This window comes from Pan paniscus, chromosome 23 (assembly GCF_029289425.2).
Source record: "Pan paniscus chromosome 23, NHGRI_mPanPan1-v2.0_pri, whole genome shotgun sequence".
Classification (NCBI taxonomy): domain Eukaryota; kingdom Metazoa; phylum Chordata; class Mammalia; order Primates; family Hominidae; genus Pan; species Pan paniscus.
This window is the reverse complement of record NC_085927.1, coordinates 48,556,984-48,580,189: the sequence shown is the minus strand read 5'-3', so window position 1 is coordinate 48,580,189 and position 23,206 is coordinate 48,556,984. Positions and strand designations below refer to the sequence as shown.

The 23,206-nt window shown below is 48.0% G+C and overlaps 1 protein-coding gene and 1 pseudogene across 1 annotated transcript in view; one reads left to right on the top strand and one right to left on the bottom strand.

The window, feature by feature from the left end:
• Window positions 1-23,187, bottom strand: part of GTPBP1 (GTP binding protein 1) — a 32,492-nt gene extending 9,305 nt beyond the window's left edge. The window contains exons 1-6 of the mRNA XM_034949054.3: window positions 22,738-23,187; window positions 18,166-19,130; window positions 15,360-15,471; window positions 8,213-8,393; window positions 7,300-7,648; window positions 2,427-2,550 (exon numbers count right to left, since the gene is read on the bottom strand). Coding sequence (XP_034804945.1) covers window positions 2,427-2,550; window positions 7,300-7,648; window positions 8,213-8,393; window positions 15,360-15,471; window positions 18,166-18,357 — 958 coding nt within the window. The 5' untranslated portion in view covers window positions 18,358-19,130; window positions 22,738-23,187. The remainder of the gene's footprint in view (window positions 1-2,426; window positions 2,551-7,299; window positions 7,649-8,212; window positions 8,394-15,359; window positions 15,472-18,165; window positions 19,131-22,737) is intronic.
• Window positions 7-1,661, top strand: LOC103786613 (thioredoxin-dependent peroxide reductase, mitochondrial-like; annotated as a pseudogene).
• Window positions 23,188-23,206: the final 19 nt, after the last annotated feature.

Here is a 23,206-nt window from a genome sequence, read left to right as displayed (position 1 = left end):
CTTAAAGGGTGCAATGGAACAGAATTAGGGGGACACAGCCTTCTCTTTGGCCAGGCTTTAAGAGCAAGATGGGTCCACTCATTACTGATGCAAGCAGGAGACAGACAGATAGATGGACCAGTGTTAAATGCCACAATGCCTGGAGAAGCAAAAAGGAGGATCAAAACTTTGGGTGCTGCTAGAGTAAGAAAAGCACAGATGGGGCCTCTTTTCTAGGGTTCTGCGTCTGAAACCTGGCAGATTTCTCTTGTGTCTAGACGACCTGCCTCCTGTAAGCATGTGACTTGAGGGTCCCCAAGAAAAACAATTCACTTCATACTTCAGTTCTCAGAATGCACTACTTCCTGGAAAAAAATCTCATCCAACAAAAAGGATCTCTTAGACATTTAGAAGTCTACGGAGACCCTTATTATGAGGCTTCCCAAAGGGATACTTTTCTACAATCTTTAGCAGTGAGGGAGAAAGGCATGAAGGCTTAGTCCTGCAACCCTGTGTCAAAGCTTTGGTGGCAAAAGGTAATCAGATCCTCTGTCCAAACTTCCCCGTATATATCCAGCTTAGCTGGTAGAGCCCAACTCCTTCTGCCTGGGGTCACCTGAAAAGAGGTGCCAGATTCAGGATCTCAAGATTTCTGCATTTGGAACCAGAAGGAACAAGGAAGAGGATAATTCTAGGCTGTGTTCAGACCAAGAACTAAATAGGGGAGGAAGTAGCAGAAGATTCTGGGCTGATGGAAATTCAGGCCAAGACCTAAGTACAAGACAAAGGAAGTTTCGCCCGCGTGCACTGAAGATGGTAGCTGCTGTGGGAAGGCTACTCTGAGCATCGGCTGCCCGACATGTGAGTGCCATTCCTTGGGGCATTTCTGCCACTGCAGCCCTCAAGCTTGCTGCTTCTGGAAGAACGAGCTTGACAAACATATTATGGTCTGGTTCCAGTCAAGCAAAATTCTTTAGCACCAGCTCCTCATACCATGCACCTGCTGTCGCCCAGCATGCACCCTATTTTAAGGGTACAGCCATTGTCAATGGAGAGTTCAAAGACCTAAGCCTTGATGACTTTAAGGGGAAATAATTTGGTGCTTTTCTTCTATCCTTTGGATTTCACCTTCGTGGTCCTACAGAAACTGTTGCTTTTAGTGACAAAGCTAAGGAATTTCATGATGTGAACTGTGAAGTTGTGGTCTCAGTGGATTCCCACTTTAGTCATCTTGCCTGGATAAATACACCAAGAAATAATGGTGGTTTGGACCACATGAACATCCCACTCTTGTCAGATTTGAGCAAACTTCCTGAGACTACGGTGTGCTGTTAGAAGGTTCTGGTCTTGCACTAAGAGGTCTCTTCATAACTGACCCCAATGGAGTCATCAAGCACTTGAGCGTCAATGACCTCCCAGTGGGCCGAAGCGTGGAAGAAACCCTCCACTTGGTGAAGGCGTTCCAGTATGTAGAAACCCATGGAGAAGTCTGCCCAGCAAACTGGACACTGGATTCTCCTACAATCAAGCCAAATCCAGCTGCTTCCAAAGAGTACTTTCAGAAGGTAAATCAGTAGATCACCCATGTGTATCTGCACCTTCTCACCCCAGAGAAGAAACACAGTTGAAGCCTGCTTTTATCATTTTATAGATGATTATCTGTAGAAGGCAAGGAACCAATTATCCTTGTACTCATAAATATTACTCTAAATGGCTAAGGCCTTTTAAACATGGTTAGTTGCTAGTATAAGGAATCCTTTATTGGTAACATCTTGGTGGCTAGCTAGTTTCTACAGAATATAATTCGCCTCTGTAGAAGGCAATTCTTAGATCACATCTTCAGTGGAAACACTCTTCTGTCTTAGCCTTACTTGAAGCTTGCCTACAACAAAGTGGAGCAACACACATTGAAAGCTTCTGATCAAGGGTCCTGAAATTTTCATCTTGAATGTCTTTGTATTAAGCTGAATTTTCTTTTAAGCTAACAAAGATCACAGCTTTCAATTGTTATCAGCAGTCAAATTTAACTCCTGCAATGAATGTTTATGTGATTGAAGCAAATGTGAATATTATTTTAAAAAGTGGCAGAGTGACTTAACTGATCATGCATGATCCCTCATGCTTGAAATTTATAGTTTACCTAGTCATTTTACTTATTTTATTCATTAGCTAACTTTGTCTACATATATTTCTAGATATTGATCAGTGTAATGGATTATAAAGGATAGTTATTGGATCCAGGGATTGCATTTTGAAATTATTATAATTATTTTCTTTGCTGAAGTGTTCAATGTAGAGCACATAATAAAAATAAACATATTGTAAAATAAAAAAATAAAAATAAAAAAGAAGTTTCTGGGCTAAAGCCGTGGTAGCAGACCACCTGAAGGCACAGTAGGTGACAGCCCCAATCAGAGGGGCTGCTGCTAGCTGGAGGCTTCACTTACCTTGCAGGATGTTGGCAGGACACATGTCAATCTTGGTGACTACCACAAAGACAGGTACATTGAGTGCCAGTGCCAAGCCCAGGTGTTCTTTGGTCATCCCCACGATGCCAGCATTGCTGCCCACCTGCCCCAACACAGAAAGGAAGTGTCAGGACGAGAGAGAAAGAGATTGCTGCTGGGTGGACACAGGGGCTCAAAAGCAGATGTGGATGAAAGCTGGGCTGGGCAAAAATCACTTTAACCCCTGACTCAATGATGTGGGGTGTCAAAATCAGAGGAGACTTGCAAACAATAAAAAAGATAAACCCAGTCAGGGAAACAACTGTCCTGAGCCATCAAAATGAATCCAAGTCAGGAGCAGTGGCTCATGCCTGTAACCCCAGCACTTTGGGAGGCCAAGGCAGGCGGATCACTTGAGGCCAGGAGTTTGAGACCAGGCAGGACAACCTGGTAAGACCTCCGTCTCTACAAAAAAATACAAAAATTAAGGCTGGGTACAGTGGCTCACTCCTGTAACCCCAGCACTTTGGGAGGTCAAGGCGGGCGGATCACCTGAGGTCGGGAGTTCGCGACCAGCCTGAACAACATGGAGAAACCCTATCTCTACTAAAATACAAAATTAGCCAGGCGTGGTGGCACATGCCTGTAATCCCAGCTACTCAGGAGGCTGAGGCAGGAAAATCGCTTGAATCTGGGAGGTGGAGGTTGTGGTGAGCCGAGATCGTGCCATTGTACTCCAGCCTGGGCAACAAGAGCGAAACTCCGTTTCCCCCACCCCACAAAAAAAAGAAAAATTGGCTGGGTGTGGCAGGATATGCTGTAGTCTCAGCTACTTGGGAGGCTGAGGTGGGAGGATCACTTGAGCCTGGGAGGTTGTGGCTACAGTGAGCCATGATCGAGCTACTGCACTCTAGCCTGGGTGACAGAGCGAGACTGTGTCTCATAAACAACAACAACAAAAAGTGGATTCAACTTAACATCACTCGCCCTCAGTTTCCCCATCTGTAAAATGGGGAGATAACAATATCCACTTCAGAGGGTCACTTGATGTTTAAATGTCACAACACACATGAAGGGTCCAGCACACAACTAGCAGGAACTAGGTGTTTAAGCAATTGCACCTGTTATTACTGTTACTATCCTTCCAGTAACAATAAATGTTTCCAAATATCACCGTAAGGACTGGTTACATAAATCAGGGCACGTGTATGAAATGTGCTGTACAAAAGAAGGAAGAAATTTTTATCTACTGATATGGACTAATCTCCAAAATATGCTTTTAAGGGGAAAAAAAAAAGTAAGTTGCATATAGAATGCTATCATAAAAAGAGGTGAGTGTTCAGCTATGCATGGTGGCTCATGCCCATAATCCCAGCACTTTGGGAGGCCAAGGTGGGTGAATCACCTGAGGTCAGGAATTCGAGACCAGCTTGGCCAACATGGTGAAACCCCTTCTCTACTAAAAATACAAAAAAAAAAAAAAAAATTAGCTGCATGTGGTGGCAGTTGCCTGTAATCCCAGCTACTCAGGAGGCTGAGGCAGGAGAATTGCTTGAACCAAGGAGGCGGAGGTTGCAGTGAGCCAAGATTGCGCCACTGCACTCCAGCCTGGGCAAGAGTGAGACTCCATCTCAAAGAAAATAAAGGCCAGGCGCGGTGGCTCACACCTGTAATCCCAGCACTTTGGGAGGCCGAGGCGGGCAGATCATGAGGTCAGGAGCTCGAGATCATCCTGGCTAACATGGTGAAACCCTGTCTCTACTAAAAATACAAAAAATTAGCTGGGCATCGTGGCGGGCGCCTGTAGTCCCAGCTACTTGGGAGGCTGAGGCAGAAGAATGGCATGAACCCGAGAGGCAGAGCTTGCAGTGAGCTGAGATCGCGCCACTGCACTCCAGCCTGGGCGACAGAGCGAGACTCCGTCTCAAAAAAAAAAAAAAAGAAAAAAAGAAAATAAAAGGCAGTGGGGGATAACTGGTGACTGATTCATGGCTTAAAAAAAGCAGCTGAAAGATATTTGGGAAACATCTGAAATAACATAAATACAGACTAAATATTTGAGGATATTAGGTAACTATTCTTCATTTTCTTGATTGTAAAAACAGTAGGAGACAGGCCTCACTTTTAGGAGCTGTATGCTGAAGTGTTTAGCAGTGAAAAGTCACAATGTCTACATTGTGACTTTGTCTGGGATGAAGACATGTCCACTATTTTTAAGTGATTCAGCCAAAAAAAAAAAAAAAACCAAACTAAACATATATACTTGGCTGGGCACGGTGGCTCACACCTGTAATCCCAGCACCTTGGGAGGCACCAAGGTGGGATGATTACTTCAAGCCAAGAGTTTTGAGACCAGCCTGGGCAACATAGCAAGATCTCGTCTCTAAAAAAATTAGTATTAGCCAGGCATGGTTGTGCACGCCTGTGGTCCTAGGTACTTGGGAGGCTGAGATGGGAGGATCCCTTGAGCCCAGGAGTTTGAGGTTATAGTGAACTACAGTTGCACCACCGCACTCTAGCCTGGGTAACAGAGTGAGGCTTTGTCTCTTTAAAAAATATTAAATCAGGCTGGGTACGGTGGCTCACGCCTATAATCTCAGCACTTTGGGAGGCCAAGGTGGGCAGATTGCTGGAGGTCAGGAGTTCCAGACCAGCCTAGCCAACATAGTGAAACCTCGTCTCTACTAAAAATACTAAAAATTAGCTGGGTGTGGTGGCACGTGCCTGTAAGCCCAGCTACTCGGGAAGCTGAGACAGGAGAATCATTTGAACCCAAGAGGCGGAGGCTGAAGTGAACTGAGATTGCACAACTGCACTCCAGTCTGGGCGAAAGAGCAAGACTCCATCTCAAAACAAAAAATTAAAATAAATAAAAAACATATATACACATATGTACCCACCATATAGACACATAAATATGGCAAAATGTTAATGATTGCTAAATCTAAGTGGTGGGTTTATGGTATTGGTTATACTATTCTTTCACCTTTTCTGAATGTTTAAAATTGGAGGGAGAGAATATATACACATTTGCTGATCTGAGTACAAAATATCTCTGGCAGGTACACAGGAAACTGGAAACACTGGTTGCCTCTGGGAGGAAACTTTTCACAATTTTGTACCATACTAAACCAGAAGAAAATTTGAAAGAAAAGCTGCCATGATGTGTTTACACAGTGCCCTATCCATTCCAGTGTGTCACGGAGACGCCCACTGAGTTTCCATGGCTCCTAGATGAGTCACCCCAGCTGGCACTTCCCTCTCCCTCCACCAGGACACTTCCACAGTCTTCCCGACGTCTTCCCGTGCCCTTCGGCCACCTTTCCAACCCAACGCAGACTTGCTTTTGCTCTTCCCAACCTGGAGAAGAGAGTGCTCTACGGCTGTTTTCTATATATTTTAAATATTTTTTCCTAGAAATCAAATGCCATGGGACTATAATGAAATATTTCATTGTTTTCTACAGAAAGGTTAACATTTGGATCACAACCAAAAAGTCAGATAATATATATGTAACATTTTGTCCAGGGTGAAGATATTTCCATTAATTGGTCTTACTCACTGTAGCTCAGCTGGAAAAATGCTTATTCTCAACCAGTTTCTATACCCTTCTTAATATCAACCCAACAACTCCCCTAAATACGCCCTCTGGAGCTTCCACTAAGATCCCTTCCTGGCAAGCAGCTTTCCTCAGCCCAGTCAAGAAGCTGGTCATGGCCCTTTGCAACATTGAAGGAAATGGGAAATGAAGGCATGCTGAGGTCCCAAAAGCCTCAGGCAGAGAGCCTACGAGTGTTCACATGGCTCTGCCTCTCTTTACTGCTTTCCAGTTTAGGGAGAATTTGCTTGAGAACCTGTGTTTGTGCAGCAACTTGATCAAGTTTGCTATGAACAGATGCTTATGTTTACTACATTTATTAATACAGGCAGCTGAAGGAATCGAGAAATGGGGAAGGGTTTTGGGAAGGCCTTGCCAAGGGAACACTCGAGGCATATGTGTCTCTGACTCTGTCCCTTCCCGCCCTCCCTCTTCCTTACTCCTGCTGTGAAAGCTGTGGAGATGTGCACAAGGTTACAGGCCTTGCCACTCCCCTCAGCACTCCCACTGTCTGTCCAGGGAGGAAGATCAGTGGGTCACAAAGGCAAGCTTAGCAATGAGATCCAACACAGAGCCCTCTGCTCCCTTTCTTTCTCAGTTAATCTATTAGATGAGCTGCTTAAACACTTTTTGGTTGTTTTTAATGTTCCGAGCAGGAATAGCTGCTTAAAAATTTAATCACGCTTGACCCTAAGCTTTTTGGGAGCCTCTGGACAGCCCTGTTCATTGCTGTATCATCAGACCTCACATAGTACCAGACACACAGGAGCCTCTCAACAAGGGCTGTGCACTGGCCGATCCTCCTCCCAGGCTCCAGGAGGCCACCTTTCAGGGCCTCTCGACTGTGGCCTGTGCCTCCTATGGCTGTCTTCTCCGTTTCTTCCCCAGGCCTGCCCCTCTGAAGGTACTACCTACCTGGTGTCACCTCCTCAAAGTAGCCCAATCCTCTGCAGAAAACATTTCTGAAGGTAACAAGTAAGGCCCAGGAGAAACCCTCCTCTATGCCTCTGCAAAAAATAAGACAGGTCTTCAAGGGTACCTGGTTTTTACCAAGAGGATACCTTCCCTAGTCTAATGTAAGGGAGAGATCAAGGTTCAAGCCTTGAGAAGACCATTACTCAGAGGACTGGGCACCCCTGCAAAACTTGCCAGCCTCACCCGATGTCAAAGCCCCAAACCAACAGGCCTCAGTCTCAGAACAGTTTCAGACTTGCACATAACCAGACCCAAGCAACCCTGCTGAAGCCTCCCCTCCTTGGGGTGCCTCCCACTCACCATGAGCATGCAGAAGTCAGGCAGATGGCCTGTCATGCCGAAGACAGTGGTTTTCAGGTACTTCTCATGACCAGCCAAGTCGATGAAGGTAATGACTTTCGTGGACTTCTCACAGATCTTGGTCCACTCCAGGCTGCCGCCGTGGCTGTCAGGTTTGTTCACTACATTGCCTTCACTGTCAAAGCCCAGAATGTCGTTGCCCACACTGCTGGTGCGACCAGATTCAATTTCATGTTTGTGGCGGAAGAGTTTCTGGCGGGCAAAGCCTCGGCCATTGTCCAGCTCCCCATGTGTCAGGACCCCCAGAAGCGTGCTTTTGCCAGCATCCACGTTGCCCACCACTGCTACCCTGCGTGTAGATGAACCCATACATCTATGTGAGAGTTAGTGAATGAGTGAAGTGGAGCGACCATCATAACCCCAGTAACTGGATCCGCAAGTCCAGGCTTGCCCCGATCCCCTCCAGCTCACAGCTCCTCCTTGAGCCGGAGGAGCACAGTGGGAAGGTTCCTAGAGCTGCTGCTGCAGAGTCATCAGAAGGGCCCAGACTCCCACAGCGGCTATCTCCCTTAACTCCCACTAGCTTCTGGGTGCTGCCAGGAAGAGCCGCAAGGCTACCAGAGGCACAAAAGGCTCTTCTCCATGACCCTGGTTTCCAGGCTCACAGGCTGAAGGGAAAAGAAACACACCCACAGAGAATGGCCACAGAATGCACGGCTGGCCTCTCTCGTGCTCTTCCCAAAGGGACAGGGAAGTGCAGAATTAGAGCAAGGAGCCCACGTCTCCAGACACCTGGACACTCTTTCCACGCCTCAGGAGGGGAAAGGATGGAGCTGACACGCCAAGTGCCACAGGCTCAGTCACCAACCTCTGTGAAGAATGGTGACCCCAAAACGTCCCGCGGCCTCCTCACCTGACCTCCAGGAAGTCATTGTCTCCTACTCGTTTCCGGACCAGGTAATCACGCACGCGGCCCCCAGCTTCTTGCCGTTCCCGCAGAAGGATGACATCAGCCTCTATCTGTTCCGCCATGCTCTTCACTGTGGCGTAGGAGGCCTCCATGTCAGCTTCACTCAGCCCATACTCAGTCCCATCTGGTGACAAGAGCCCAGACATCAGCAGGAGAGGGAGTCCTGACCAACCATCCTGCCAACCAGCCAGCCAGGAACCCCACCTAACAAAGGCCACCACCCCCCAACCCCAGCACTGCAGAGGAACAGGGGTCCTCTCTACCTGAGAGAAAACCTGGGCACACACCAAGTTAAAACATGACAGTGCCACAGACCTCTCCATCAAGCAGAGCATTCGCTACTTCATTCAACAACAGCCACCGAGGCTCTCCCAGGTTTTATGCCAAGCCTCATGCTGGGTACTAGGACTACAGGTGCCCCTAGTGAGCTCACAGCCCAGTGGGGGAGGCAGACAGGAAATTAATTAATTGCAATACAGCTCAAGTGCTGCACTCTAGGACTGTGTGAAGAGAACATAAAGCACTGCCTGGGGAAGCCGAGGACAGTTTTGCAAAGGGCTGATGCCAAGCTAGGTCAACAAGTGCTGGGCCTGCAGAGGGAGGAAGGACATCCTAGCCAGAGGAACAAAGCGTGGCGTGGCAGATCATGGCAAGTTCAGGGACCAGGAAGCAGCTCAGTGTGTTGAGGAGCAGGATGGGTGACATGGAGTGTCGGGAGACTACATGAGAGGTGGAAGCAGCACAACAGACGGACAGCAGCGACACACCTGCACCAGGCATTGAGACACCCGTAGGCTGAGGCAGGGGAGTAACATGATCAGATGGCTGTGGGTTAGAAAGATCTCCTGAGTAGCAGTGCCAAGTGTGCACCAGCAAGTGAGAGACCAGTAAGGGGGGAGTCCAGTTAGGAAGTAATTCTAATAATGCAGGCAAGAGATAATGACGACAGAAAGATGGAGGAAAATGGGGGAGGAACTCAGAAACATTTTAGAGATAAGATTTTTAACTGAGGTGGCTCAGGTGACATGTCCAGCAAGCAGCTGGAGAAATGAGTTTGAGCTCAGGACAAGGAAGGGAATCAGACAGAAGGCAGGACCAACCGACCAAACAGTTATTGAGCTCCTACTATATGACAACCCGTCAGCTCCTTTCCATGAGGTGCTGGATTTAATTTCCACAATCACTCCCTCAGCCTTTCCCAGCTGTCCTGTCTCTGAGAGCACCCCTGCTCCTTCCCTGGCTGGCTAACCCCTTCAGCATGTGTGACTCTCTTCCCCCGCACCAAATATTCTCCTTGTCTCTTCTTCTCTTCCTCCCACTCCAAACAAGCTCCTAAACTAAGGAAAGGAAAACCACCCCCCTTCCCTTGCTCCTGCTTATCTGCAAAGCTACCATCTCCTGTTTTTCCTTTCACCATCAAACATCTCGAGAGTCATCAACGCGTGTTGACTGTACTATCCCACCATCTACTCACTGGGAATCTGCCCACTACAGAAGAAACCGCAGTTGTCACATGCCACCTGTGGCCTTTTTTTTTTTTTTTTTTTTTTGAGATGGAGTCTCACTCTGTCACCCAGGCTGGAGTGCAGTGGCACAATCCTTGCTCACAGCAACCTCTGCCTCCCGGGTTCAAGCGATTCTCCTGCCTCAGCCTCCCAGGTAGCTGGGATTACAGGCGCCCGCCATCATGCCTGGCTAAGTTTTGTATTTTCAGTAGAGACGGGGTTTCACCATGCTGGCCAGGCTGGTCTCGAACTCCTGACCTCAAGTGATCTGCCCGCCTTGGCCTCCCACCAAAGTGCTGGGATTACAGGCGTCAGCCATCATGCCTGGCCCACCAGTGGCCTTCTAAACTCTCTAATGCCCTCTTCTTGACTTCTACAGCATTCGATACTGCTGGCCACTCAGCCTTTCCCTCTTGAAGCACTTCCCTCCCGCCCTGCTCACGCATCACCTGACCTCTCCTGATGTGCCTCCCCACCCCTGTCCCCCGCCTCTTGTCTCCTGAATGCCAGTTTTTTCCAGTAGTCTGTCAGTGGCCCTGTTCTGTTTCCTCCAAACTTTCCCCTTGGCCATCTTGTTCTATGGCTTTGACTGTCATTTTGAAAACTATAAAAACACTCATTTCTAACACCATCCTATGCCCAGAACTCCAGACTGAATTTCCAATTGCCTGGATAACTCCTAGAAGTCTGATATCCAAACTCAACACCCAACCCAACCCTCTTTTAAACAACAGTACAGACACTAACAATGTTAATAAAGCATTTTATTTCTCACTGTAATCTTATGAGGTAGGCATTATTGTTCCCTTTTAACAGTGGGGTAAAAAGAACCTAGGGAGATCTCAGAGCTTGGGGGAGGCCATGAGTTCAGGTCTTCAGATTCCAAAACCAGAGCCTTTTCCTCTTACTGCCTGACCAGTTCCTTCTTTATTTCTGACAATGACAATACCATCTCTCTAGCCACCAGTCTCCTCAGTCCAGTCCTGATGATTCTAGCATTTTACCTTGCCTCCTTCCCTGATGTCTGCCCTTTTTGCCAATCTGCAGCCACCAGCCTGATTCAGGCTCTTATTCTACCTGAACCACCACAACAGACTCTTAACTTTTGTCTTTACAAATTCAGTCTCTATTCCCTCCAACTAACCCCTTAAGGTCCTAAATAAAGGACAGCTCTGACGCCGTCACTTCAAGTCAAAGCTTCTGAATGGCTCCCCAGGCCCAACTGCTTAACAGCCTCCCCATTTGTGCCGTACTCCCTCCTCACTCTCTTCTTGTAAGCTCTGTTATGGTGCAAGTGGCCCCATCACACACACAGCACTCCCCTTCCTTGTGCTGGGGTTCTCTGCAGGGTCCTAGCTCTACACCTTTGCTCATGGATTTCCTATCCTGGAAGCCCAACAGCGCACCTCCTCCTGGCAAAATCCTACTCATTCTGCCCACAAATGTCTGTGTCTCCCTTACATTTGCAATGTACTGCCTTGTGCAACAGCGTTTTGGATACACATCCTCCCCTCCCCGCACAATACATAAGCATCTTGAAAACAAGGAACATACCGCAACAATTTCCTGATGCCCCACAACCAGTGCCTTTCCTATATCGAGTCCTCAAATGTTTGTAAAATGTAAAACAAATGAACAAAGAGGGAGCGGTTGGGCTGAGGAGTTTCTAAATGCACGGCAAAGTGAGCTGTGAAAGCCTTCAGGGTTAGAGAAGGGTTTGCTGGGAGTGTTCCTGAGAAGGCTGGCTAAATTCTATTCAACGTCCCCTGCTCCTGTTCTTTCAGGTCCTGCTCCACACCAAGGGCTATCACCAACGTCACCTTGTCCATCAGGGCTCTCGGTCAGTCACATTACCCGTCTCCAGCATGCATCACATTCCTCACTCTGTGGAAGCCGAGACAAAGGTGGAGGAGAAAAGCTGCAGAGGTCCAATTACTAAAGGCCACATACTCAGCCATGCCAGACGCTAATCAGATTTCCATCCTGCCGGCTCATTCACTTTTCTTATATGTATTCTCCTCTTCTACAGGCTGCAAAGACTCCCTAGACTCTCAGAATAAAAGTCTAACCTCTTTGGCATGGCATTTAAGGACCCTCAGAATCTGAGCCCTGCCTTCCTCTGCCCAGCCTCTCCTCCTACCACTCAGGACCTCATACTCTCCACTCATCCTACTGGATTACTTTTGGTCCACTATATATTCCTGTCTCCAATGCCTCCATGCCTCTGTGAGAATGGTTTCCTCTGCCCATTCACTATTCCCTCCATTTACCTGGAAAATTCCTACTCATCCTTTAGAATCAATTAAAGGGCAGCTCCTCTTCACAGCCTTTCCTGACTCTTCCACAAAGACTTAGTACTCCTTGGCCGGGCGCGGTGGCTCACATCTGTAATCCCAGCACTTTGAGGCTCAGGGGGATCACCTGAGGTCAGGAGTTCAAGACCAGCCTAGACAACATGGTGAAACCCCGTCTCTAATAAAAATACAAAAATTAGCCAGGCGTGGTGGCAGGTACCTATAGTCCCAGCTACTCAGGAGGCTGAGGCAGAAGAACTGCTTGAACCCAGGAGGCAGAGGTTGCAGTGAGCCGAGATCATACCACAGCACTCCAGCCTGGATGACAGACAGAAACTCTGTCTCAAAAATAATAATAATAATTTTAAAAGACTTAATACTCCTCCTATGTCCCCTGAACTTTTTTTTTTAATTGTTTTTCTTTAGAGATAGAGTCTCACTCTCGCCATCTCAGCTCACTGCAACCGCCACCTCCGGGGTTCAGGTGATTCTCATGCCTCAGCCTCCTGAGTAGTTGGGATTACAGCAGTGCACCACCACGCCCAACTAATTTTTTGCATTTTTAGTAGAGATGGGGTTTCACTATGTTAGCCAGGCTGGTCTCGAACTCCTGGCCTCAAGTGATTGGCCCACCTTGGCCTCCCAAAGTGCTGGGATTATAGGCATGAGTCTTCTTTTTCAAAGAAATCTCATGATAAATCAACTACAACCTGGGACCCTTAAAAAAATTATTACTGCAACTACTAATATTAGCTAACATTTATGTAATGCTCACTATTCACGATGATTTCCTTGAATTCTCATTTAATCTTCACTACTACACCATGGGAGAGATTCCATTATTATCCCCATTTTAAGACAAGGAAAAGAGTCAGTAGGCAAATCCAGGCCTGCCAGGTTCCAGATCCTATAGATTAGGCCAGACTGCCCCCTTTTAAAATATCAACATTAAGAATGTATTCTTAAAGAGCACATTCCTCTACATTTGTTACAATTTTAAATGTCTTATTTATCTATACAAAATTTCTGTGAGGTAGGATGAGGAAGGTATCATTATTCCCATTTTACAGAGAAAGGATGTGATAAACAGAGGTGAAGCAGCAAGGAAATCACTGATGAAACTGACTCCTTGGGGCCGTGTATCTGGGTTAGTCTTCTGATTATTGTTCAACTTGTTTAACTAGTTATGATCTCTTTCTATTTGTAAAGAATTCCAGCAGGAGGAGTCACTAAGAATCTAATAGCATCCAACTGGTGGATTTGAGGATGATGCTTGGGTGTACAGATGTGTTAATAAATGTCTGACATCTTACGCTTTGCCACGGGTGGGTTTGCCATGGGTGGGTTAATTGCCACGGGTGGGGTGTGAGTTGTCAAGGCATGGTAAAATTCACTGAGTCCACATAAAAGGATGAGGGGAAAGAGGAGTCTTAAGAATCTGGGTCTTCAAAAACAGACTCAACACTTGTCAAAATTGACCTATATGTGGTTCCTGAAATTCTACAATCATTAAGTGATCTTTGAGTGGTTCATCTTATTAGAGCAGGCCAGATGTGTACCTGACATCAAAGCTTCAAAAGGCTACCAATGATCTCCTAGTCAACAAATGGAATGTTTTTTTTTTTTTGAACCTGGCATTCATTGCTGCCTCTGTAGCACTTGATAATGCTAATCAACTCTCTCCCTTTCTTGATACGCAACCTCTTAGTTTGCCTATCTCTCTGACCATGCCTTCCTTTAGGTGGTAATACCCGCAACTAGAGAGGTAGCAGCAAGGATGGGAAGGAAAGAACAGATATGAAAGATATTTCAAAGGAAGGCACAGCTGCATCTGGAGAGCAAATCCTTCTTCTTTATGTCACTCTTACAACATTTCCAAATACTGTTTCCCATGGAGGTTATTTGTGTATATGCCATCTTTCCTCCTTGGGGCAGGGATCAGATTTTAAGTTTCCAAAAGAGCTTTGCAACAGTGGCAGGCCTTAGAAGATACTTAATAGATATGTATAAAATAGTTTAAGAATGATTTTGAGATTTCTTCAATCTTCAACTCAAACTACAAAAGAATTATTACCTGGCTTTACAAAGCCTACATTCAGCAAAGAAAAGTGTTTCTTTAATGATGCATCCAGGCCCACCTGGGCTTCCTGCAAAGATGACAGAGACAAGTGCTGGTATGGGCTGAATTCATAATCGTTAACAACCCCAGCTGTCATTTCAGCAAAGATAATCCCATAATGAAGATGAAGGTAAGCAGGTCTTGTATTGAAGTTGCTAACTAGGAGTGACCAGGGGAAGAAACCGTAATATACTCTGGGATTGTTGTGAGGGCTGCCTTCCTCTAAAATAGTAGGTTCTGTTACAAGGAATAAGCAGCTTGGAGAACAATAACCAGTCCCTTTCAGAATGGTTACAAGCCTATGTGTCTGACAGGATCCAGTGGGGAGAGAGGACGACCTCTGTTATCCCAGCTATCCAGACTAAATAGTCAGTAGGGTCTGGGGCAAGGAGCCCGACAAGAGAGGAATTCTGGGCATCTTTTCTTTGCTGACACCAAGAAGAATCACGGAGGTCCTCTGCTAAGCAGAAAATAAGTAGCAATGGGATCTGTAAACAGGGCCTGGAAGGGAAGACCTCCGGCTGCCCAGGAATAAGCTTAATTCTAGACCTAACTATGGCTTGCCCTATTACCTTAGACAAGAAGTTCCTTTGCTTTGTGCTTCATTTCCTCTTATGCAAATAGAGAGTACTGGAGGTAAAAAGGAAGCATCTGTAAAACTGCTTGGAAAGTCAAGCATATTATGGCCACTAAGGTCAGAATTAACATTCACTTTGTACTTTTATGTACTCCAAACAGTTCTGCAGACACTAAAGAATCACTGTAACTGAGACACATAAGCAGAAAAGTTCAAAAAGCGGGGAAAATGTGCTCTAAATAATTTCTTTTTTTTTTTTGAGACAGAGTTTCACTCTTGTCGCCTAGGCTGGAGCACAATGGCACGATCTTGGCTCACTGCAACCTCTGCCTCCCAGGTTCAAGCAATTCTTCTGCCTCAGCCTCCCGAGTAGCTGGGATTACAGGCGCCCGCCACCACTAATTAGCGCCCGGCTAATTTTTTGTATTTTTAGTAGAGATGGGGTTTCACCATGTTGGCCAGGCTGGTCTCAAACTCCTGACCTCAGGTGATCCACCCGTCTTGGCCTCCCAAAGTGCTGGGATTCCAGGCGGCAGGGCCACCGCACCCGGCCCAATAATTTTTAAATATAAAGGGAAAGGAAAACTATGCTCACCTGATCCCTGCCCAATGACATATATGGTCTCTCCGCATCCCTCGTCCATCCTCTCCCACATCTGCCGAAGTAGGCTGTCATACTGCTCTGATGTAGGGCTCACTAGAACCAGCTAGAAAAGAAACCAACAGCCTTAGGACCACACTTGCTAGAAGAGCACCACAGCCAAAGCTGATCAATACAGCCTAACCAAAGATCCTGACTGAACCCCATAGCACCCTCATCTAAAAAGGCTGCACAGCCCCTTCATGCCCTCTCTGCTTCTCCTGAAGTAGCCTTTGAGCCTCAGGCCTTATATGAGCCAAATGATATACTACAATGTGTATGTCTGAGCCATAACCCATGGTAAAGAGGGCACAAGCAGCCTGCCTCCTGCTGCTTAACAGGAAGGGCAGGACCCAAGTGACTGAGAATATGGCACTGTGGATAGAAAGCGCAGTGCTTTCCATCTACATGCCAAAGTCTTCTACCTGCAGTTGGCATCTGGAAGCCCACAAGGCATATACCTCATATACCTCCATGCCCTCCACCCACAGGCCAGTGGCTTCCAGGATAACAAAAGAATTCTGTTCTATCTTGTCTTAGCTATATTGAATATTTGGGAATGAAAACTGCCTGCAAGACTCATCTTCATCAACAAAACACCATTACCATTACCACTACGAGGAGTATTAGCACCGTCATTTTGCAAATGTCTGCCAATAACATTGAAGTGTCAACCATTTACTTGGGTAAGCCATTTGGCAATCAGACCCCATTCTCTAACCACTCCTGTGTGACCTTGGACAAAGAATTTAACCCCTCTAAGTTTCAGTTTTTCAATCTATAAAACGGAGCTAATACTACCTGCATCCTAAGGCCACTGTAAAGAGCAAATATAACATGTAAAGCATCTAGTCCACAGCTCAATAAATGTGAACCTACAAGGTTTTCTTCACCCAATCATTCCCAGAAAAACCTTGTTGGATGAAACTAGCCACCACTATTCACTAAGTGTTTCTCCCTTTGGAAGCTCTCGGAGCCTTAGGTCTCCACATTTTCTATTGTAAGGACATGAACCTTTCACTTCTAATCTGTTCCTCCGGAATCAATCTATTCAACCCAACCATTCTCTCCCTCCACACCATCACTTTTTCTTTTTGATATCATCGATATTAATATACATATGATTTTTTTTAATTGTAAGGAGGACTTCCCCAGGTATGTGATGAAATAACACTTCTAGGAATATTAAATGAGCTGGTCAAGAAATGAAGGTACTACCGTCTTTGCAACTCTGCCCTGCAATTTCCTACCATGTTTCTTCAGCACCTTGACCATGTGTTGACATCCAGTTTGTTTGCTCTTGAGTCAGGTCCATAATCTTGTAACTTCCTGAGTTGACTCATCAGAGCTTGTAATTGTAACCTGGATGTTTCCTGGGTCTTTTACATCGTCCTGGCCATCCATCTCTCTAAGTTTGGCCATCCTCATTATGGCATTACAGGCACAAGACAGGACCAACTTTGACAGGCTAGCTGGCTTCCAAGTGCTCACCTGAGACTACAATGGCAAAGAGCAGTTGAAAATAACTTGCTTAGGTTGCAGGGAAAGTTCCTCCCCAGTTTACGACCAAGTTTCATGCAAATTTGCCGCCATAAACTATAAAAAGTCACAAACATTTTCAAAGCTGGATAAAATGTCTATCGTAACTATCCTACAAATGTAAGTGGTGGTATTGGTGTTCTATCTTTCACCCACTGCTATTTAATCTGCACAGGAAATTAGGAACTATCTCGTTCACTTCAAACATTTACTGAGTCTCTAGTATGCATCAGGCACTATTAAGTGTCTTCTTAAATATTTCTAATTTTTACAACCCATCTGTACTTTCTTAAGATGAGGTGGTTGGAGAACTGAAAGGTTAAGAAACTTTCCCAACGTCACACAGCCTTTCGATGGTAGGGCAGGAAAGGGAACCCAGGCCTGTCTGACTCCCAAGTTGGCATTCTTTCCCTAAGGAACGTTAAGCACCTTCAAAACACCAGTCACATCTTGTATTTACTTTTCTATTCTTCACAATGTCAAGCCGTTGGCGAGGCCTTAATTCCTGCCTACCTTCTCGACAGCTCAAAAAACACGGTTTTAAACGTCCTTCACTGCTCCACTCATACAAGATGAGCTTCCACTCACAGGATAGCGAGACTAAGGAGCCTGACCATCTTTCCATTTTGTTTCGGGTGGCCTCGAAAAGTAGACATTCTCGGACATGCTCCTCCCCAGCTGAGCGACTACTTTCTGTTTCCTTTCCCGAGTCTGGGAAGAGACGCGGCGGCCACCCTGCCCTGGCCTCCGACTACCTGTCTTCATGAGCGTCTCGGCCCCCTGGCCGGGCCCCCTCGCCCCTCTGCTGTCCCGCGCGGTCCAGGGAGAGGAGACTCTCGGTCTCCGAATCCCCTCAAGTGGGGACCCGAAGAACGGGGAGGGGCACTGAGCGGGGACAGTGAACGCGCGGAGCGCAGCTGGCATCGGGCGCCCCCGTTCCACGTGGCAGAGCCGAGGGGTTACGATCTCGGCGGGAGACGGGAGGGCGGGAGGCTGGGTTGGCGACGCGGGGGAGCCAAGGTGGGTGCGGGGACCATGGGGACGGCCCCTCGCGCCGCGAACCCCCGCACGTCCCGGAGACTAGCAGGTGGGCGGGCTCGGCCCCTTCTTCCCGTTCCGCGCTCCCCGCGGACAGGGCGGCCGCTGGCCCCGCCGTCGCCCCGGAGACTGCTCGGCCAGCCGCCCGCTCCCCTCAGCGCCCGCCGCCGCCGCCCGGGCCTACCTTGCTGGTGAGGTCCAGCTCTGGCTCGCCGTTGAGCGCCTCGCCGTCCTCGCTGCAGTCCGAGTCAAAGCCGCCGTGGAGTCGGGCGGCGGCCGCCGCGGCCCTGGCCGCCCCCGGGGAGCTGGGCTCGGGGGCGAACATAGAGGCCGGGACCGGCGAGTCCATCGCGGAGCGACTGCGCTCCGTCGCCATCTTTAATAACTTAGGCTAATTCGTAGCCGGCTTCCCTCCCTCCCAGGCTCATTTGACTAATCTATGCACAGAGCCCCGCCCCGCTCCTTATCGGAATAATTTATGCAAAACTCCAGCCGCGTACTGGGTGACACGTACCTCTAGCTAAGAAACAATAGACTAGGCCTCTCAGCCACCAATCCCTGCAGAGCTTTCAAGTACCTAATGAATAATTAATGAGGCCCAAATCCCAACAACAAATGTCTGCGACATCACGCGCCCTGCTCCCAGCTTGGGAGGGGGCAGTACCGAGTCCCCGCTACCCGCCTGAAGCCTTCCCGCCAACGGGAGCAGAGAAGAGTGTGACTGACACAGCAGCCATCCAATGAGGAGAGAAATACAAACAACGTTACTCGTCAACGCCCCTTCACGCTCCTTGTTTCCAGAGGCGGTACTAAGCCTGCAAATCTTACTGCAAAACAGTAGGCGCTGTAAGCCTTCCGATGACGGACAAGGGCAGGACCCAATCGAGTCATAGAACAGGTCCCGCGCCTGGACCTGCTCATGGAGATAGTAAACTGCAAAATGAGCCTCCCACTCGACTCAGTGACTGAGGCAGTTGCTGGAATGCCGATGTCCAACGTGCTGGCATGCTCCAGGCAACTTTAATAGTAGGATCGATGCTGTACGTTCCAAGAGTTGTAATACTATAGCAGCCAGAGTGAGGCAATAATTAAATGCTGACCTTAGGGAGAATTCTCCATTCACTGCCTTTGCGGAGACAATCACACGAACTAAAAACAGAGGCAAGCAGCTAAAATTAAAAGCCAAAAAACACCTCACCACTTTTGTGGTGAACTGCTAAACCGAAATCTAGGGTCTCATAAGGTAGTTTCCTATGGGTTATTTTTCCAGTGTCATCAGTTGTGAAAAGCCCCAACCCAAAATGCCATCAACACACGTTTTAGTGTCTTGAATTCCTGTTTCAAAAGCCGGAAAAGCCTAGGCCGTCATTGTTTGGCAAAATTAGGGATTAACCAACGTCTAAGAATGTCGGCCTTGGCCACTCGAACCAGGCATCAAGCAAACAAGAGCATGTTTGAGAAGATAAGGAATCCAAGATTTAGGGTTTGGACCTAAACCCTAAATCTTTAGTGAGCAAGTGGCAGGATTGAAAATGGCTTTCAGTTTTGGGGATCTACCTGAGAAGAAAGAGACAGTCTCTTCTTGTCCCTGTTTTCCACTACTATCAAGTCTTATTTGCACAAACACAGCTGGGAATCTTGGACAGGAAGTCATCTGATTCCAATGGTCTTGATACTGTTCTTATGTGCTTTTTAATTTCTTCCTTGCCAAATTGCTCACCTCCATCCTATATGGGTCAGGAGCAATGGCTCACACTTGTAATCCCAGCACTTTGGGAGGCTGAGACGGGTGGATCACCTGAGGTTAGTAGTTCGAGACCAGCCTGGCCAACATGGTGAAACGCTGTCTCTACCAAAAATTAGCTGGGCGTGGTGGCATGTGCCTGTAATCCCAGCTACTCTGGAGGCTGAGGCAGGAGAAGCCCTTGAACCCGGGGGGGGGGGGGGCGGAGGTTGCAGTGAGCCAAGATCACACCACTGCACTCAAGCTTGGGCAACAGAGCGAGACTCCCACTCACAAAAAAAAAAAAAAAAAAAAAAAAACGAAGTACTGGAGGCCTGAACTCATAACAGGCTTCTGAAGGAGGGGCACAGTTTTGTGGGACTGAGCCCTTAATCAGTGGGATCTGACAGTATCTCCAGGTAGACAGTGTGAGACGAATTGAATTGAACTAGAGGACATCCAGCTGGTGTCCCCTGCAGCACTGATGGGTTGCTGGTGGGGAGAAATCCACACATTTTGGTGACCAGAGGTGTTGTGTTGTATTGAGAGTAGAACATTTTAAAAAACAGATTTTGGCTTTTCCTTTATGGCCCAGATTGATAGCATCTCACCAACTGGCTCTTCCAAAGAGTTCAAGTCGGCCGGATGCGGTGGCTCACGCCTGTAATCCCAGCATTTTGGGAGGCTAAGGTGGGCAGATCACCTGAGGTCGAGAGTTCGAGACCAGCCTGACCAACATGGAGAAACCCCGTCTCTACTACAAATACAAAATTAGCTGGGTGTGGTGGTGCATGCCTGTAATCCCAACTACTCAGGAGGCTGAGGCACAAGAATCGCTCGAACTCGGGAGGCAGAGGTTACAGTGAGCCAAGATCGAGTCATTGCACTCCAGCCGGGGCAACAAGAGCGAAACCCCATCTCAAAAAAAAAAAAAAAGAGTTCAAGTCCAGAATGTGCTGACAGCTAATAGCGAACTAAAAAAATGCCCTTTGCACTATAGCCTTTACCCAGAAAAGAACTCTCAGAGCAGGTACTTTTGAATTGAACAGGGAACTCTATCATGGGATTTTATAGAAGGAATTCCTTACCCTACCCATCTACACGTCTTTCTGAAGAAAAGTTGGAGCCTAGGTTCAAATTCTGTATTCACTATGTACTGGGTTCACATATCATATGTATGTGACCTTTTAAGCAAATTAACTTCTTAGAGCTTGTTTTCTCCTTTAAAGAAATAAAGTATCTAATAGGATAAAATCAGCTGTAAATGAACTAATATATGTAAAGCACTTAGAACACTGCTTGCTGCAGAGCAAGCCCTCAAACTATTCATATGTAAATATAACCATAGCCGTGGGTAGCTTACAAATTAATTTTTTTTTTTTTTTGAGATGGAGTCTCTGTTGCCCAGGCTGGAGTGCAGTAGCACGATCTCGGCTCACTGCAAGCTCCGCCTCCCAGGTTCACGCCATTCTCCTGCCTCAGCCTCCCGAGTAGCTGGGACTACAGGCGACCGCGACCACGCCTGGCTAATTTTTTTTTTGTATTTTTTAGTAGAGATGGGGTTTCACCGTATTAGCCAGGATGGTCTCAATCTCCTGACCTCATGATCCGCCCGCCTCGGCCTCCGAAAGTGCTGGGATTACAGGCGTGAGCCACCACGCCCGGCCACAAAAATGTAATTCAAAAGTTGGCTGGACAGAGCCAGAGGGCTCCTCACCCTGAGGCAGGCACTCCAGCGTGTTAAATCATAACGTTGAGGGTAATGGTTTTAAAATAGTCGCGTTTGCCAGGTGCAGTGGCTTACACCTGTAATCCTAACACTTTGGGAGGCCAAGATGGGCAGATCACTTGAGCCCAGGAAAGAGTTCGAGACCAGTTTGGGCAACGTGATGAAACCCCACCTCTACAAAAATAAAAATAAAAATTAGCCAGGTGTAGTGATGCATGCCTGTAGTCCCAGCTACTCAGGAGGCTGAGGCAGGAAGACCGCTTGAGCCCAGAGGCTGTGGGTGAGCCGTGAACGCGCCACTGCACTCCAGCCTGGGAAAGAGAGCAAGACCCTGTCTCAAAAATAAATAAAACTTCAGGCCGGGCGCGGTGGCTCACGCTTGTAATCCCAGCACTTTGGGAGGCCGAGGCGGGTGGATCTCAGGAGCTCGAGACCAGCCTGGCCAACATGGTGAAACCCCGTCTCTACTAAAAATACAAAAATTAGCCGTGCGTAGTGGCAGGAGCCTGTAATCCCAGCTACGCGGGAGGCTGAGACATGAGAATCGCTTGAGTCCAGGAGGTGAAGGTTGCAGTAAGCCGAGATCGCCCCGTTGCAATTCAGCCTGGGCGACAAAAGTTAAACTCCATCTTAAAAAAAAAAAAAAAAGGCCGGGCACGGTGGCTCACTTCTGTAATCCCAACACCTTGGGAGGCCAAGGCGGGTGGATCACCTGAGGTCGGGAGTTCGAGACCAGCCTGACCAACATGAAGAAACCCCTCTACTAAACACACAAAATTAGCCGGGCGTGGTGGCGCATGCCTGCAATCCCAGCTACTCGGGAGGCTGAGGCAGGAGAATTGCTTGAACCCGGGAGGCGGACGTTGCGGTGAGCGGAGATCATGCCATTGCACTCCAGTCTGGGCAACAAGAGTGAAACTCCGTCTCCAAAAAACAAAACAAAACAACTAAATTTAAAGTGCAACAGTTTCTTCTCGTTTTTCCAGTTTTACAGAAAACCCAAAAGAAGGGCAGCTAAGGTGGATAATGATGCCTACCACGCACCCTAAGAGTAGGTAAAGGGGAAAAAATGAAATCCACGTGGGACTGCGAGTAGTTTTCGCCTTTTCCCGAAGACGCACACAATGCGCTTAGGTATACCTCGCGCAGAGGTCTCTGCAGAGAGGAAAGCCACCGTGAGAAGAGCGGGGAGCCCCCAGGCAAGAAGGCAGTGGCTTGTGTGTAGTGAACCGAAATGCGACACCAAGGAACTGCAACAGGATTCTCCTTTCCACTTGAAATGTGACTCCCAGCGAGACACCTACCCTTGACGCTACCTGGACAGTGCGGCACGGTCGGGCCCACTAACCAAGGCAATTTGCGCCCGACCGAATCAGGTGCTTCAAAATCCCCCCTGGTGAGCCGCGCGTTAACCACACATAAAACAGTCAACGCAGAAGGAGCGAGAACGTTCGGCCGAAAAGCCCGGCACAGAGAAGGGACGGGTGCTGAAAGCCGCGGACTGCAGCCGCTGGCCTGGCTGCCGCCCGGAAACAACGCCCACGCCCGGGAGAAGGGCAGGCTGGCGTCCAGGCAGGACTCCCTCAGGCCGCCCCGCTAGGGGCTGCGCCGAGCCGAGCGGCTGGACCCCAACCCTGCCGGCCGCCGCCGAGGTGCGCAGCCCGCAGCCCCACACCCACGGCCTTTGCAACACCCCAACCGTTGAACTGCGCCCCTACACGCCCGGCGTCTGCGGCTCCCAGGCCGGTGCCGATGACGTCAGACTTACGTCAG